This window comes from Eschrichtius robustus, chromosome 1 (assembly GCF_028021215.1).
Source record: "Eschrichtius robustus isolate mEscRob2 chromosome 1, mEscRob2.pri, whole genome shotgun sequence".
Classification (NCBI taxonomy): domain Eukaryota; kingdom Metazoa; phylum Chordata; class Mammalia; order Artiodactyla; family Eschrichtiidae; genus Eschrichtius; species Eschrichtius robustus.
The window spans coordinates 197248067-197266410 of NC_090824.1; the positions used below are offsets into that span (position 1 = coordinate 197248067).

Below are 18344 nucleotides of genomic sequence, written 5' to 3' on the forward strand. Positions count from 1 at the left end.
ATGGTCTCTTAGGCCTAAAATATTTTTTAAGTTTGAGCTGGGAGCTTTCGCAGAACTCAGTAGAGAATTCAAGAAAATGAAAGCAGAAAATAATGGTTTTGTGAGTACTAGGTGAAAACTTGAAATACGTGTCAATATTTGAATTGATCTTTCATTTAATAGATTTAACAGTACCTTTTGTTTTGGTTCTGTTAGGCAAGTTTAGCAAGTATAGATGCTGAGCTTCAGAAACTTAAGGAAATGACCAACCACCAGAAAAAGCGAGCAGCAGAGATGATGGCATCTTTACTGAAAGACCTGGCAGAAATAGGGATTGCTGTAGGAAACAACGACGTGAAGGTAACTGTAACTACCAAATATTAAGCATGATAATCTTTACACAATTCATACTTTCATTTTTCACAGAGTTCTTCTCATACCCATTATCTCCTCCTCACAGCAGCCATTTGTAGTAGATGGTATTAACTTCATTTTAAATAGCCGAGGAACAAGGGGGAGAATAAGGGGTGCTTGGGGAGACATGCTCAGTAAGTAGCATTTATTTGGACCCCATGTTTGGTTTTTTCCTCTGTGTAAAGATTTTGCGCTTAGAGATTATGTTAATAAATTACCACACAGGAAGTATGTAATTGAAACAACAGTGAAAGTTAGCTCAAGGAGTAAACTGTGAATGAATTTGATTGCTTTAAATGTTTAAAAAGATGAAAGGTGAGCACTGCTAATTAATGCTCTCTCTCTCTTTATTTTGAAAAATTTCAAACATATAACAATAAAGAGAATAATATGAACCTTAGAGTTAATCAGTAATCAAAATTTTGCCACACTTATTTTTTCTTTTCTAATAATCTTTTTCAGGATGCTAATACTGGTGATATTAGCACTAGCTTGTGGTAAAAAAAAAAAAATTGTGACCTGGTAGATATTAAGACTTAGACCAAAAAACCAAAGACTCTTAACTGCAAAAACATACACGTAACATGAAAGATTTGTATGTTATATAGTAGGTATTTGTTTAGACTTCCTTTTTTGATTAAAGTCTAATAATAGTATCAAAAAGAACAAACTTAAACTTGGGTTTATAGTGAGAACCAACTAAGCAGCCCAGTTTAACAAGAATTGGAAATGAAATAAAAGTTTTCACTGTGGAGCACACGTTCCTTCTGTTAGATGTTATTCAGAGCTACTGTTTGTTGATGGAGGCAAGCCTTCATTCTCGTAATCATGTCATTTTTTAATGCTGGCTCACCTCATCGAAACAGAGCAAAGTGTTGTTATTAAATGCTGGATGACATGGCTTGCTCTTTCTTCCCCATCAGTCTGAACATCCTGCCCTGTCCTGTTTATGGTGAAGCAATGTGAGATTGGTCGAGCTCTGTGGGAATCTTCTGGGATGAAAAAGTAGATTTCCTTCATATTACTGAACACTAGAAAGGTGTTGTTCAAAATTTGCTTTGTAGATTTGTGACTTGTTTTTAGAAAAATCCTTCCATTTCATGTTCAAATAATCTTAATTTAAGTGAAAAAGTGGTAAAGATAGAGAAAATAAAGAGTAAGACTGGCTTATGTCTAGTGGCAGAGCCAGTGATAATAGTACAGGTACCCTGACACCTAAACTGCTTTTTTCACTAAACCATTACAGTATTTTGAAAACAAGTCAGCCTTGCAAATAGGTTCTTTAAAAAAAAAAAAAAAAAAAAGGATCCTCGATATTTTTGTGTTTCGCATGCAGTTCTTTTCCTGTTAATAAGCATCAGTAAGTGCTGCTTGAGCTCTACTTGTTTTGTGTTTTTTACATTATGGTTCACTAGATCATATGTTAAGACTATGTTAGCTTTGTAAGAAACTCCCAAACTGTCTTCCAAACTGGCTTATATAGCATTTTTTGTTCCATCCAGCAGTGAATAAAAGTTCTGTTAATTCACATCCTCACCAGTATTTGAGGTCATCAGCTTTTTTAGTTTGAGCCATTTGAACAGATGTGTGATATTATCTCATTGTTGTGGGTTTTTTTGTTTTTTTTTTATTTTTTTGGCTGCCTTGTGTCTTTGTTGCTGCGTGCGGGCTTTTCGCTAGTTGCGGTGAGCGGGGGCTACTCTTCGTTGCGGTTCCCGGGCTTCTCATTGGGTGGCTTCTCTTGCTACAGAGCACGGGCTCTAGGCGCGTGGGCTTCAGTAGTTGTGGCACTCAGGCTCAGTAGTTGTGGCTCACAGGCTCTAGAGCGTAGGCTCAGTAGTTGTGGCGCATGGGCTTAGTTCCTCCGCAGCATGTGGGATCTGCCCCGACCAGGGCTCGAACCTGTGTCCCCTGCACGGCCAGGAGGATTCTTTCTTTCTTTCTTTCTTTCTTTCTTTCTTTCTTTATTTATTTATTTATTTATGGCTGTGTTGGGTCTTCGTTTCTGTGCGAGGGCTTTCTCTAGTTGCGGCAAGCGGGGGCCACTCTTCATCGCGGTGCGCGGGCCTCTCACTATCGTGGCCTCTCTTGTTGCGGAGCACAGGCTCCAGACGCGCAGGCTCAGCAATTGTGGCTCACGGGCCTAGTCGCTCCGTGGCATGTGGGATCCTCCCAGACCAGGGCTCGAACCCGTGTCCCCTGCATTGGCAGGCAGATTCTCAACCACTGCGCCACCAGGGAAGCCCCGCAGGAGGATTCTTAACTACTGCGCCACCAGGGAAGTCCTCATTGTTGTTTTAATTTGCATTTGGTTGTTGGTTTTCTTACCGTCAGTTTTAAGAGTTCTCCTTGTATGTTTTGGATGATAGTCCTTCATCAGATATGTGTTTTGCAAATATTTCTCCCAGTCTGGCTTATCTTTTCATTCTTTTTTTTTTTTTTTTTTTTCATTCTTTTAAGTGTCTTTTGTAGAGCAGAAGTTTTTGATTTTAACAAAGTCCAACTTACCAATTTTTTTCTTTCATGGATTGTGGTTTTGGTGTTATATCTAAAAACTCATCTCCAAGCCTATGGTCACCTAGATTTTCTCCTGTGTTATCTTCCAGAAGCTCTTTAGTTTTGTATTTACATTTAGGCTTATGATCCATTTGGAGTTAATTTTTCTGAAATTAAATTTTTCTGTATTTATATGTGGATGACTAGCTTTTCCAGCACAATTTATTGAATTGAATTCCCTTTGTCAGAGATTAATTGACTGTATTTGTGTATGTCTATTCCTAGGCTTTCCATTCATTTCTAATGACCTATTTTTCTGTTCTTTTTTCAATACCACATCTTGATTACTACTAGCTTTATAATAAGTCTTGAAGCTGGGTGGCATCAGTCCTCCGGCTCTGTTGTTCTTTAATATTATGTTGGCTATTCAAGGTCTTACCATTTAAACTTTAGAATCACTTTGTCAGTATCTACAAAATAACTTGGAGGGGTTTTGATTAAGATTATATTATATCTATAGATCAAGTTGGGAAAGACTGACATCTCAATATTGAGTCTTCTGTCCATGAATATGGACCGTCTCCCACTTATGTAGTCCTTCTTTGATTTCTTTTGTCATCTGGATCTTATACATATTATGTTACATTTAAACAACCGTGTCGTCTGCAGACAAAGACAGGTTTATTTCTTCCTTCTCAAGCTCCTTATTTTTTTCCTCTCTTTTTTTAAATTGAAGTATAGTTGATTTACAATGTTGTGTTAATTTCTGCTGTACATCAAAGTGATTCACTTTTATATATATATATATGTGTGTGTGTGTATATATACACACACACACACACATTCTTTTTCATATTCTTTTCCATTATGGCTTATGACAAGATATTGAATATACATCCCTGTGCTATACAGTAGGATCTTGTTGTTTTTCCATTCTCTATATAATAGTTTGCATCTGCTAATCCCAAACTCCCACTCCTCTCTCCCCTCCTGCGCCTTGGCAACCAAAAGGGGATGCCCAAGAGTGGGATTGCTGGATCATATGGCAACTCTGTTTTTAATTTTTTGATAAACTGCTATGCTGTTTTCCATAGTGGCTGCAGCCACTTACATTCCCACCAGCAGTGTAGGAGGGTTCCTTTTCTCCACACCCTCTCCAGCATTTGTTATTTGTAGACTTTAACGATGGCCATTCTGACTGGTGTGAGGTGGTACCTCATTGTAGTTTTGATTTGCATTTCTCTGATAATTCATGATGTTGAGCATCTTTTCATGTGTCTTTTGGCCATTTGTATGTCTTCTTTGGAGAAATGTCTGTTTAGGTCTTCTGCCCATTTTTTGATTGGGTTGTTTGTTTTTTTGATATTGAGTTGTGTGAGCTGTTTGTATATCTGGGAAATTAAACCCTTGTCAGTCACATCACTTGGAAATATTTTCTCCCAGTCCGTAGGTTGTCTTTTCATTTTGTTTATGGTTTCCTTTGCTGTGCAAAAGCTTTTAAGTTTGATTAGGTCTCATTTGTTTATTTTTGCTTTTATTTCTATTGCCTTGGGAGATTGACCTAAGAAAACATTGGTACGATTTATGTCAGAGAATGTTTTGCCTATGTTCTCTTCTATGAGTTTTATAGTGTCATGTCTTATGTTTAAGTCTTTAAGCCATTTTGAGTTTATTTTCGTGTATGATGTGAGGGAGTGTTCTAACTTCATTGATTTACATGTGGCTGTCTAACTTTCCCAGCACCACTTGCTGAAGAGACTGTCTTTTTCCCATTGTATATTCTTGCCTCATGTGTCAAAGCTGTGTGATTGGCCATAGTTTTGTGGGTTTATTTCTGGGCTCTCTGTTCTTTTCCATTGCTCCATATGTCTGTTTCTGTGCCAGTATCATGCTGTTTTGATTACTGTAGCTTTGTGTTGTCTGAAGTCTGGGAAGGTTATGCCTCCTGCCTTTTTCTTTTTCCTCAGGATTGCTTTGGCGGTTAAGTCTTTTACCTACTTGGTCAGGTTTATTCCTAAGTATTTTAATTTTTTGGTGCAATTTTAAAAGATACTGGTTTTTTTACATTCCCTTTCTGTTGTTTTATTGTTAGTGTAAAGAAATGCAACCAATTTCTATATGTTTATCTTGTATCCTACTACCTTGCTGAAGTCCTTTTATCAATTCTGGTAGTTTTTGTGTGGAGTCTTTAGGGTTTTCTATATATAGTATATATCATGTCATCTACATATAATGACAGTTTTACCTCTTCCCTTCCAGTCTGGATACCTTTTACTTCTTTTTCTTGTCTGAGTGCTCTGGCTAGAACTTCCAATACTGTGTTGAATAGAATTGGTGAGAGTGTCTTGTCTTGTTCCAGATTTTAGCAGGAAGGTCAAGCTCTTATTTTTTTGCCGTGCTGTGCAGCTTGCAGGATCTTAGTTCCCTGAACAGGGCTTGAACCCATGCCCCAGCAATGAAAGTGCTGAGTCTTAACCACTGGACCACCAGGGAATTCCCCTGAGCTCCTTATTTTTGACACTGAATATTGTACTGATATTTTGTAATGAAAGTTACTAAGGAATGTACACTGACCACAGTTCCTCCTTGGAGAACTTAAAAGTCATCATTTCACTGCCACCTAAACATCATTATTTGTTAAGTTTTGAACTGGACATATACATGATTAACAGTGAATTTACTGAAGAGGGCCTTTGAGGAGGAAATCCAAAAATTGAAAGAGGCAGGGTTCATTAGTGTTGTTTGTTTGTTTTTACGCTTACATCCATCTTCCTTGTAGGCATGTATTAACATTAAGTTTTAGGAAGTAAGGAAGGCAAAAATTAAGCTCTGCTTTACTCACCCTTTATTAAAAACAATATTTAATAAAAGAAAAAATTTCAGACTTCCTACAAATGTTGAGTAGTATTAAAAATATTTAATTTTGTTTAAGATTTTAGAGTCATAATTGGGTAAACACAGACTAGACATTTCTGTCTTTCATTTCTGTTTCCCTTTTTCTCACAGCAGCCTGAGGGAACTGGCATGATAGATGAAGAGTTCACTGTTGCAAGGCTCTACATTAGCAAAATGAAGTCAGAAGTGAAAACCATGGTGAAGCGCTGCAAACAGCTAGAAAGCACACAAACTGAGAGCAACAAAAAAATGGAAGAAAATGAAAAGGAGTTAGCAGCATGCCAGCTTCGTATCTCTCAAGTATGTGTTACAGAACAAAGTTTCCTCAGTTTTTTGAACAGCCGTATGTAAATTTTATTTATTGTAAATGTTTTAATAAAAATGACCTTCTGTAGGTTATTTTGAGTAACAACGTTAAAAGGTTAATTCAATTAGTTTTTCTTACTCTAGCTGCAGTAAAATAACATGAATGATTTAAGTGGGTTATGTTTGGTAACGTGTATGTTACGTATAGGAATTTACTAGAAAGCTGTGACTGATTTGACTGTTGAAGAATCTAGAAGAACTCTAGGGTGAATAAAAATGCAGGGCTGGTTATGTGGCTTTGGCAACTGCATGGGTGAGACCATTCACCAAGATAGGAATTGTAGCAGGAGGGATGAGGGTAATAATGTTAGTTGGAGATAACAGTAAGAATATTACCTCATATGTCAGCCTTTAGTGCCTTATTTTGTAAGTGTTAAAAACTTGTACGCATGACCATTTCATTGATTAAATTCTTTATCATTGTAAATCTTGCCCCTGAACATTTTAGGTTTAAATATCTTATTCTGTAAATGTATTACATGTTTAGATAATGTCGATAAAACTTGCTTACTTTCAAATATTCTGAACAACAAAGTATGTGTCAGAGATTTTATTCCACTTCATATCAGTATATTTTTCCCAAAAGCATGAAGCCAAAATCAGATCATTGACTGAATACCTTCAAAATGTGGAGCAAAAGAAAAGACAGCTGGAGGAGTCTGTGGATTCCCTCAGTGAAGAACTCGTCCAGCTTCGAGCACAAGGTACTCGCTTCCAGTTACTTATGAGTTACATCTCTATTGTAAGTTGTTACCGACTTTAGTATGATTGTAGTCAGCATTCACACTGATAGAGATTGGTAGGAATACAGATAACTTGGAATAGTAAACAAATAACACATTTTAATGTGGCTTTGAAACATATTTTTGAAATCGTGTTTGAATAGTCAAGTGACCAGTCTAGGAATTTCCCACAAAGTTATAAAGTGGTGTGTGTGTGTGTGTGTGTGTGTGTGTGTGTGTGTGTGTGTGTGTGTGTGTGTGTGTGTGTGTGTGTGTGTGTGTGTGTGTGTGTGTGTGTGTGTGTGTGTGTGTGTGTGTGTGTGTGTGTGTGTGTGTGTGTGTGTCCTGACACAGGGGAAAGCTGTTTCATTTCCCTACCATGTGCTAACCCATCTGTTCCAGGATTCGGCAAAGAAAGTAAAGGAAACCATAATATCAACACAAAGACTATAACTAAGGTTACTAGTCAGTATGTCTTGAGCGTAGAGAGCAAGATTTACCGTTTGGCATTTGGATAATTTAAAGTCAAGTACTGTTAAGGAACATAGCCTCATAAAACCCATTTGCCCCTTGGTTTATATCAAGAACTCTAAGGCTCATTTCCTCTCTTCTGTTTTCTCTCCCTACCCAAACAGAGAAAGTGCATGAAATGGAAAAGGAGCACTTGAATAAAGTTCAGACTGCAAATGAAGTTAAGGCAAGTTTGATGTAGCATTGGATTCTCACAGTTTTAATTCATCCTTGTTAATCTTGAGTAATCTGACTTAATATCCTTTCCCCCCAATGATTTTAGCAAGCTGTTGAACAGCAGATCCAAAGCCACAGAGAAACGCATCAAAAACAAATTAGTAGTTTGAGAGATGAGGTCGAGGCAAAAGAAAAACTTATCACTGATCTTCAAGAGTAAGTATGCTTTCCTTTGAGATAGCAGAAACTACTGGTGGACAATATATCCTTATTAGAAACCTGCATTTTTCTTTGAAACAATTTTTGACTTGAAAATAAAGAATCTTTTCATTTATGAGTGGAACTTCTAAGTTCCATAGGAAATTATTGAAAAATGTTCTTAGGTCTTTTGATGTAAATATTCAGTAAAAAGTAAAGAATTCCCAACTTCAGCCACTATTACAAATAGATAGCACTGTCTCCTCTGAATCATTTCCTTAACTTTTAAAAAATATTCTTAACTGAGAAAAACTTTATTGGAAATTGTGGGTTTTAGAAGTGTGTGTTTTAATAGGAGTTGTCGTCTCCATTTTTCTGGGACACATTTTCCTACTTCCAGAACCATATGCATATAGCACAGAATTTATAGAAATTTGAGATCTGTGACCAAATCATGATTTGAGTAGGAACCAGAGGAGAGTAACAAAAAACGATGGCAAAGTTTGGGACATGGGGCTTATTGTTAATGGATTTAGGGACAAGAATTCAGGGAGATGAAAGATACAGAATCAAGTTACGGTTTCAAACCAAAGTATAAAAAGTACTGTGTGGCTGAACGTAGCCCAGCCCTCTTTCTTTCTGCTGCTGGGGGGCACATCCTAACAGAGGAGGCCTGCCGCGTTTGAATGGCGAGACTATGGAATTGAAGAGTTGGAAAGCTCTAATGGCAGCCTCCAGAAAATGGGGATGTTGACGCTGCGAGGTTTTTACTTTGTCAGCCAGAACCAGAAGATGGCATTGGAGCAGGGGCGCCTGAGAGCGGAGCATGAGAAGCTGAAAGCCGCAGAGCAGGACAAGAGCAGAAAGCTACGGGAACTTACGTGAGTAGACCCTTCATTCAAGTATAAAAATAAAAGCTAAGCGAGAGAGTTACTGGCATTACTCTCAGAAATATCCAGTGGATAAAGTTTTCACTTCGTGTAGGCTAAAGGGTGTTTTTCTTAAACCCTCTGAGTTGGTTTGATTTATACCTAAAAACTTGCAATACTTTCTTGTACTTTAGTGAAAGCCAGGTCTTAATATTTCACTGGTTATCACCTAAAACATGACATTTGGTAATTTAGAAGATTTCAGGATCTGCCACAAAAACTGAATTTTTGTCAGATTTGATCTTGCATAAATAAAAGAACATTATTGTTTTAGCCTTGCCTTTTGAACAGAGGTTTTTGCCATTTATTGTTTTTGATTTACTGACTAAAAGTATAGTCAACACACAGTTTTCTGTAATCTGAGCAGGTAGAAAACTCACGATTATAACTTTCACATACCTTGAATTTATCAGAGACAATTTATAAAGGAACAGTTGGTTAGGATGGGCACACCAACAGGACCAGCTCAGAGTTGATTTTTTAATAATTCTACTGAGTCTCAGCCATAATTTTGTTTAGAGTAATGTTAACTTAAAACGCATAAGATGTTTTAGTCTGCAATAATTTATAATCTCTAATTTTCAGTTAATCAGAATTATTTTGGATAAAGATCAGTATGCTATATGATAATGCATATTCTTAAAATATAAAAAGAACCACTCCTTATTCCTTGAATTCTGCCACATTTTCTTTCATCGCTTCCATTGCTATGTTAGGACAGTTTTTTTCTAATAAACCATAGATTTAGAAAATTACAAGGCATATAGAAATTTCTTTGAAAGACACAGCACTGGTAAGCTGTTTTTTAAAACTATGATGATCTTTTACTTATTTGAATGTAAGCATTGATCCTGTCAGATAAAAATATTTGATTCAATATTTCTGCTAAATAAATCTAGAATTTATGGACTCAGAGTTGAAAGTGTATTTGTATATTCTTCCACTGTTTAGGGTTATGCAAGATAGACGAGAACAAGCGAGACAAGACCTGAAGGGTTTGGAAGAGACGGTGGTAAGAAAAACTTGGATATAAATAGGATTGGGGAATCTTTAATGGGTTCTTCCCCTGGTTATACTCAGTTTGAAGACCTACTTCTAAAAATACTGCTTTCTTAATTCAAGGCGAAGGAACTTCAGACGTTACACAACCTGCGGAAGCTCTTTGTTCAGGACCTGGCCACCAGGGTTAAAAAGGTAATGAAATAATACTGGGTCGGTGTTTATATAGTGGTGCTTACTGTGTCTAATTGCATTCTGAGTGGAGTAGCCTGACACTGTCATAGGAGTGGGGGGGTAAGCGTCGCCCTTATTTGGTCTCATAACACTTGCCCATCTTCTCTAGAGCGCCGAGGTTGATTCGGATGACACCGGAGGCAGTGCCGCTCAGAAGCAAAAAATCTCCTTTCTTGAGAATAATCTTGAACAACTCACCAAAGTCCACAAACAGGTAACAAGGAGAATATTTTGTGTTCGCTGCAATAAAATCTGAAGAGTGGCAAGTATTTGAGTCTTCAGAGTCCTAAGGATTTTCATACCCTGAGCCATTCCATTATTTTATCACGCAATTGTATAAACAAACAACTAGCAGTTTTTATGGGAGTTAATATTCCTAACAGCCTTTAGCAAGAGGTCAATGAAAACATGTGTTGTTTTCTTCGTAGGGTTTCAGGTCTGTTAGTTTTCTTAATTTATTCATGGTCATTTTAAAATCTCTGGTAGACAAGTCTTTGAGTTAAAATCCCCCCCCCCTTTTTTTTTTTTGGTGTTTATACATTTAATGCCCTGGAGTCTGAAATACTATAATAATGAGGCAGTTTGTATTTTTTTTTTAAATAATGCTTACTGTGGGGTTTTTTGCTTATTTTTTATTAAGGCTTGATATTTGATTCAGTTACTTACTTTTCTTTGATTCAGTTTCTTACTTTTAGTTTCTTGGCATACTTTATTGTTGTATGTCTTTGTTACTAGAAACCTGATGTTTGGACTTGCCAAGTTTATGTGTACTTGTGGGTCTTGCTGTATCTAAAAAGATATTTGTTTCCACCAGATCAGTATCTTAATGAGGAGACCTAACACTGTGCCGTAGCATATTATTGTCATAGGGAGAAAGAACAGTCTCCCCATTCCCCCAGCATTGAGTGAAATTATATTTTGGGGAGAAACGTGTGAGGATGATATTTATGGGTATATGTATTCTTTGTTGCTGTCTAAATTATTTAAATTAGCTAAGTGGGAAAACCTTAATATAAAATGTAGTTTTTCTTTCAAGAGAAATTATGAAATGTTTCTGTTTTTTCAAATCATCGTTAAAGCCAGAATCCTTATTTTTCCTATATACCTTTAGCTGGTACGTGATAACGCAGATCTTCGCTGTGAGCTTCCTAAGCTGGAAAAGCGACTCAGAGCTACAGCTGAGAGAGTGAAAGCTTTGGAGTCAGCGCTGAAAGAGGCCAAAGAAAATGCATCTCGCGATCGCAAACGCTATCAGCAGGAAGTAGATCGTATAAAGGAAGCAGTCAGGTCAAAGAATATGGCCAGAAGAGGGCATTCTGCACAAATTGGTTAGTAGGACACAATAAAACCTTTAAACCTTGCTTTGGTTTGAATGTTTTTATTTACTTGAGAACATAATCTGATTGATTTGTTATGGGATGTCACGGTGGTTTTTGTCTGTATTTTCTAATTTACCAAAGAGTGGCATTGTTGGGAATGCAGAGCATTGAGGAATAGCCACCTTAATTAACAGGACAAGGAGATAAATCAGAACTAGACAAGCAGGACTGGTCAGGTGTAGGAGCAACTGTGTAGAGCGATGTTATGAAAGCATGAAGAGACTTGCAAGAAAATGTCATGCACGGTATTTCACGCTTTAATTGCTAGGCATTGATGCAGGAATAAGGTTTTTAAGAGGCTAGGGGTTGTATAGGTCCTGGAGAAAAGGGTGTAACTGAAAAGAAAAAGAGAGATAGAGGGATTCGCTGAGAAACAAGAAGGCAAAGAAATACAAGACATTTGGGAATTTGTTGTAAATAAGAAAAGAGACTTAACAAGTCCTTGGGGTCGTGTGTTATTTGTTCTGAAGTCAGTGTTTGTTTCTCATCCCAGCTAAACCTATTCGTCCTGGGCAGCATCCAGCAGCTTCTCCGGCTCATCCCAGTGCAGTTCGTGGGGGAGGTGCATCTGTGCAGAACGGCCCGCCAGCCGTGCGAGGCGGAGGAGGTGAGCAGGCGTGGCTTCACGTGGCGCCCTCGGGTTTGTGCTCTCTGTCTGGCTTCAGAGTCACAGCTGTCCGTGGAGATGTTCAGCCATTGGTGGCTAAACAGTGTTTTGGATTCTCACAGTAGTGTTATGATTTCTTTTTAATGTATGTGATTATAAAAGTAACTTAGCATGGTTTCATCTAGTTCTTTCATAGTTCAGATCATACTATATGTATATTCAAATTTTTGCTCCTATTGTTCTTAACGTAATATTGGGTCATTTTTAAAAGCTCTGGGTATTGTCTAATGAATATACCATGGTTTATAACTATTTTACTGGACATTTAATTATGTCAGTTTTTCCATACTTGAAATTTTCCAAAATTGAAATTTCCGTGTATGAAATTTGAAGCATGAAACATCTTTTTATACCTCCTCACTTTCAGATTATTTCCAGAAGATTCCCATAAGTGGAATTATGAGAAAATGAACATTTTTAAGACTCTTTACACATACTAACACACTGCTCTTCAGGAAGACTGCACCAAATTGTATTTAGCCAAGGACACTGTGCATTTTGTTGCATCTTTGCCAGTACTGAGTATTAATAGTTTTTAAGTTTCTAATTTAATAGGCTAAAATAAGCGTCTCATTGATTTATTAATGAATTTGGATTTTTTCGTATATTTATTGGCCCATTTATATACATATGTTTTTTATGAATTATTTCTGTGTCCTTTCCCATTTACCTGTTGTGAGTGGTTTTTCTAACTGATTTATGAGTTCTTGTTTGTTTCTTTCTAAATACAAGTAATATCTGTTCCCTGTAGGGGGATGAAGAATTATCAAAAAAATAATTATCAGAAGATAAATGTCATCCAGAGACACCACCCAATATATTGTATATATGCTTCTGGAGCTTTCTTTACATATTATAACTTTTAAATTAGAAAGTTTAAAGTGTCTAATAAACATTCTAATATAACATACTACCAACATACTACGCTATTCTATATCTGCTACTTTGTAGCCAGCTTTTTTTAACTTGCCAATATATTCTGAACATTTTCTTATACAGCATGACTGATTATAGCTGCCTAATATTTTATCATATGACAGGAATTCAGATTAAATTCTTCAGCAAATCCCAAGTGTGTAGGTGGTTTGGAAACTAAAAGCAGTAGATAACTTTGAGATAGTGACTGGGTTTGTTTCTAACAGTACTAAAGTCAGTTTATTTTAATCCTGCTCTTTACTTTGTCATTTTTGCATAACATTGGCTCTCAGTTTGAGTGGAAAATTATGCAGTATTCTGGAGGAATCACATTTCCATAAATTTAATACAGTTTTTTGTCCACACGGTAGAGGATTGATACAGTGAAAAGAGTACAGATATTGGAGTCCCATCTAAGTTTGCATCCTGATTTTTCTACTTTTATGAGTTTGAGCAAGTTACTTTTTAACAGTTAATTTGTCTCGTTTTGACTCCTTTTAACATTCTTAAAAAATTCTTAAGTGTAAAAGTAAATTACGGATTTATGACCTATTTAATGTATCTCTGAAATAAAACATTTTTTACATACCACAATAACATTATCACACTTGACAAAATATTTTTAATATACCAATCCATATTCAGATTTTTCTAATTATTTATTTGTGGTTAAGTCTTCTACAGCTGGTTTGTCTACACCAGGGAATAATCCAGGACTGATGTTTACATGAGGTTATTTCCCTTAAGTCTCTTGTAATCTAGAGTAACACCCCCCCTTTTCTAATGACACTGACTTACTAAATAGACTAGGCCAGTTTCCTTGAGCATATGCCTTCTCGGATGTGTTCGGTTGTTTCTGTATGTAGTTGCCTTGTTCCTCTATTCCCTGTTTATTAGAAGCATTTATTGGATTCTTTTAAACATGTTTACAGACTACACTGTGGGTGATACGTGTTTAATATTGTGTCACATCAGCAGACATGACAGGAGTTTTCCTGCCAATTAAGAGATGGCCTCTGTTTTTCCCCCTTTGGATTAATAACTTGTTGAGCCCCTTTACTAATAAAATGAAAGTCATTCTTGAGAATTACGCAAGTTAAGATGTCATTACCTAGTACAGCACGGGTGCTGAGTAGATGCAAGCTGCCTTTTCTGGAAGTGGAGGTGGGCAAAAGAATTTTCAAAGGATAATTATAAATACAGGTAAAAGTTTATCCGTTTTGGATATTGTCCTCACGTTAAAATTCACACGTGAACTTTGAATTCCTATCTCGTTTGCAGAGAGGATAGTCCGTGGCCTTTGTTAAATATAGCTAGGTTTTAGCTTGAGAGTAGAATGCTGATCGCAGTGTAATGACAGCACTTAAGCACATGAGGGAGATGGCTAAGCTAGCTAACCCAGGTTTTCAAAGACTTGAAGTAACTATAAAAGTATAGCCACCTACAGGTTTGTTTCATTGCTGGTCCAAAGGATAATGGTTATTATTTTTTAAAGTCTTGCATCGATCAATCTTAAGCCATGATTGAGGAGTATATGGTCTACATAAGTGATAACTTGTTGAAAAAATTAGATACTTTGTAGAGATTTTAAAATTATTTAATTATTAAGAAAAACATTTCAAAACACTGGGTTTATTTTGGGAAAAGATGGCAATGTATGAATGATACTGATACTTTCAGTACCCAGTTTTACATGGCTGGTTCTTCTAACTGCGTAATGCTTTGGACAGGTGGAGGTTTTCTAATAAACACAGAGGTAAATAGGCAGCTGAACACAAGGATGCCTCTAGGTAACACCTGCTGCTGGGATTGTTTATTTTATTTTATTTTATTTTATTGGCCACACCCGCTCGGCTTGCAGCTGCTTAGTTCCCAGACCAGGGATTGAACCCAGGGCACAGCGACGAAAGCGCCAAGTCCTAACCACTGGACCACCAGGGAAGTCCCTGGGATTGTTTATTTCACTGTCACTTTCCCCACCACATGTACCTCTTGCTTATCCCTCCCCCACCCCTTTTTGTTTCTTACAGCTACCATGTATGTAACATTGCTAGTTAGTTAGTGGTCCTTGGCTTAATGTCACTGCCACTGTCTACTGGCTGCCATTTTATTAATCATCTTTTTCTTTTTAAAAAAAATCTAACTTATACATCCACTCACTCATAGCTCTTGCAGGGAGTAAAAACATGCAGGGTGACCTCCTTTCAATATTGTACTGTCCCTAAATGGCTCTGCTTCGGAGGCATATAAAAGGAAAAGAAATTCAATCATTTAATGTTGCCATCTTTTCTGTTTTGGGGAGAGTGGTCGAAGCTGTTGGCTAAATGTTTTTAAACTCATTGGTATATTTTATTTAATTCTTTTCATGATTATCTCAAACACAAGTTTTGTATAAATAAAAATGTTTTTCTCTGTGCTTTCTTCCATCTTCAGGTGTTAAAAGTAATTGAAGTATGAAGAGGACATTATATCAATGACTATAGCCTGTATCCCTTGGGAACTTCAGAATTATAACCTTTTTTTTAGTGTATAAATTGTACCTGGCCTGTACAGCTGTTTCCTGCCCTCTCTTCTCGTAAACTCTGCTGCTTCCCAACACAACTAGAGTGCAATTTTGGTGTCTTAGAAGGGAAAAACGACAGTTTACAACTGTGGCCCTATTTATTACACAGTTTGTCTTTCATGTCTTAAATTTAGTCTTCATTGTGCCAACCTAACTGTGTCATACAGGACTGTGCTTTTTGTACTTGTTTTTTTTTTTTGTTTATTTTTTAATCTCAGTTTAAGTTACCTAGCTGCTACTGCTTGTTGTTTTTCTTTTCTTACTAAAACAATATTTTAGGGGAAATGGAACCTTTAGATTAAATGTCTTAAATTTTACCACTTATAACACTACATGCCCACAAATTATATCAGGTCAGTACTGTACTTTAAAATCCCTTGAAATGACTTCGGAGTTAAAAATTATCTGTATCATCTCTGAAGTTTGCTTCTGAAAACTACTCTTTGAGCATTGTAACCTTTAAAACTGCCTAACTAGACATTTGAGACTGAGCAAGGCTACTTAATTATCTCATGAAATGACTGTTGTTGAATTATCTTGAATAGAAATACTTTACAATATCAAAAGCAAATCTTTTGCTTTTGTTTAAGAAGGAGAGTTTGGAAAAGGAATTTATTTCTGTTCTTCCCAGTGCTTTAATCCACATAGATTGGTGGAATGAAAACACCCTGCTTTGTTTTGGTGAGCCCACTAATTAATATAAGAATTGGACGGATAATGATTTGTCATCTTAATATAGTGAAGTGAACTAAGATACTATAGGATTAAGCATAATTTTATATTGTTAGTACCGTATTGGTTGATCTAAATTTATAGCCTATGGAAATTGAGAAAAAATGTGGAAGGACAAGACAAATATATGGTAAACTTATAAATACATAGGTTAAATTTTGGTCTGAAATCCCTGAGGTTTTTTACCTGGTACACTAAGTCATACACTATAATTTATTTCTTGTTTAGTCTAGAAGTAGTAAATTATTTGCAAGTCACTAACAATCCTCAAATAAATTATTTTGTTGGCGGTAGCTGGTAATTTTGTTGTTAAGTGTACCTGTTCTTCTTCCTCAGATGATTAAACTAAGTCAGCAGTTTGTTTTAGAAGCTATAAAAGTAACAGGGAAAGAGATTTCAATATTTGCTTCATCATTTGGGGGTGGGTAACTGCAACTGTGTTAGCAGAAATTTGCAGAGAATGGGGATTTAAGGTTACTCAGAAGAGAAAGTTGGAAAGTTCTGTGTTAGGATCTGGGTGGCAGAATTAACTTTTCGAAAAAGTTTTATATACAGATGTTTGTATTAAATTTGGAGCCGTAGTCAGAAGACTCAGATCATAATTGGCATATTTTTCTATTTCCTTAACTGTTGCAATTTCCACTTTTATAATAGTTTTGATTTAAAAGATAAATTTATTTTTTTAACAGTCAAAAATCCTTGCTGTTATGATCTGCAATCTTAAAAATGATTGTATTGTTTTTAGGAATGATCAAAAGAAACACTCCAAAAATTGAGATGAAACCTTGTAGAGCAGCAAGATTGAAGCAGTGCAGTTCACTAAAAAAAAGTGCTACCGCCTATTTGTGATGATAGTTTTCTAAATGGAGAAATGTTTGGCTGCATTCACATAGACATTTGTATTTTGTTTTCAAACGAAAGCTTGCTTTTTTGGGCAATATTGTTAAATGAAGCAGAATTTTTTTTCTCTCTTTTGTCTGAATATGGTAGTGTCATTCTTATAAGATACATCATGGTATTGGTGCTGTGTAACAAACAATGAATTGTAACTAGCATGTGGTTCAGAGTATACAATGCTAGGGTTTTTAAAATATCTTAATGGTTCTTTTCTATTTATAATTTCAAACTTTCACAAAATGTACAGAGAATTTCCTAAATTTGTTTTCACTGAACTGCTTTTGCTATGGTAGGTCATTAAACACAGCATTTACTCTTATGAATGAAAATTTCTGATCATCTGGAACATTGACACTTATTTCAATTTGCAGTGTCTTTTTTTTGACTGACTATATTAATGTTCTTCTGAATGGTATTGATAAATGGTTCAGAACAGAAACTCAGTGAAATAAAAGTAATATTTATTCATGGTGATCAATTAAATTATTTGCCTAATTTAAGAAAACTACTGTGCATAACTCTCAATTTGACAGGAGGTGATAGAAAAGAGTCCGAGTCCACCTGTGGAATGTGTTGGTTTCGTTTCAGTGCTTGAAGATACATTCAAAGATAATTGATTTGGGAAGGCACCATATAATTTTAGTTAACCTGCATGCTGTAAATGTCTTCTATGTTTAAATAAAGAGGAAAAAATGTTTTGAAATGTGATGACTTTCTTAAAACTCAATTCAGTGACGTATTAGGTTGGTTTTACATGACCAAGTGGCCTTCTTTCTTGACAGAACAGTGACTAATATGTCATTATATTCACGTGTATTTTGTCTCCTAATGTATTGCATATGCTTTGGACATCAAGTATTAAATATGTAGGCTGAAGAATTAAGAGCTAGAGATGAACCATCAGTCTCACTTACGTTATTTTACGTTAGTGTAGCCTGATACGTGATGAGGACACTTCGCCGTGTTATTCTTCCCCCAAAACTGTTAACCCCAGTCTGATCATGAGAAAAACATCAGACTAACCAAATAGAGGGACATTCTACCAAATGCCTGACCAGTACTCTTCCAAAGTGTAAAGGTCGTGGAAAACCAGGAAGATAAGTCTGAGGAGACTTGGGAGACTTGACAGCCGGACGCAGTGACGCAGGGCGGTGTCCTGGGTTGGACCCTGGAACGGTAGAAGGACATCGGGGAAAACTGGTGAAATCTGTTAGCAGTAATGTGCCAGTTAATTTCTTAGTTTTGACAAAGGTGCAGTGGTGATGTGAGATG

At 36.3% G+C, this 18344-nt stretch overlaps 1 protein-coding gene across 1 annotated transcript in view; it reads left to right on the plus strand.

Moving 5' to 3' along the window:
• KIF5B (kinesin family member 5B) overlaps positions 1–17775 on the plus strand; it is a 43970-nt gene extending 26195 nt beyond the window's left edge. Inside the window, exons 15-26 of the mRNA XM_068562173.1 lie at positions 196–339; positions 5896–6084; positions 6737–6854; positions 7508–7569; positions 7666–7775; positions 8537–8638; positions 9638–9698; positions 9809–9880; positions 10029–10133; positions 11031–11247; positions 11792–11905; positions 15314–17775. Coding sequence (XP_068418274.1) covers positions 196–339; positions 5896–6084; positions 6737–6854; positions 7508–7569; positions 7666–7775; positions 8537–8638; positions 9638–9698; positions 9809–9880; positions 10029–10133; positions 11031–11247; positions 11792–11905; positions 15314–15330 — 1311 coding nt within the window. The 3' untranslated portion in view covers positions 15331–17775. The remainder of the gene's footprint in view (positions 1–195; positions 340–5895; positions 6085–6736; positions 6855–7507; positions 7570–7665; positions 7776–8536; positions 8639–9637; positions 9699–9808; positions 9881–10028; positions 10134–11030; positions 11248–11791; positions 11906–15313) is intronic.
• The last annotated feature ends 569 nt before the right edge of the window (positions 17776–18344 follow it).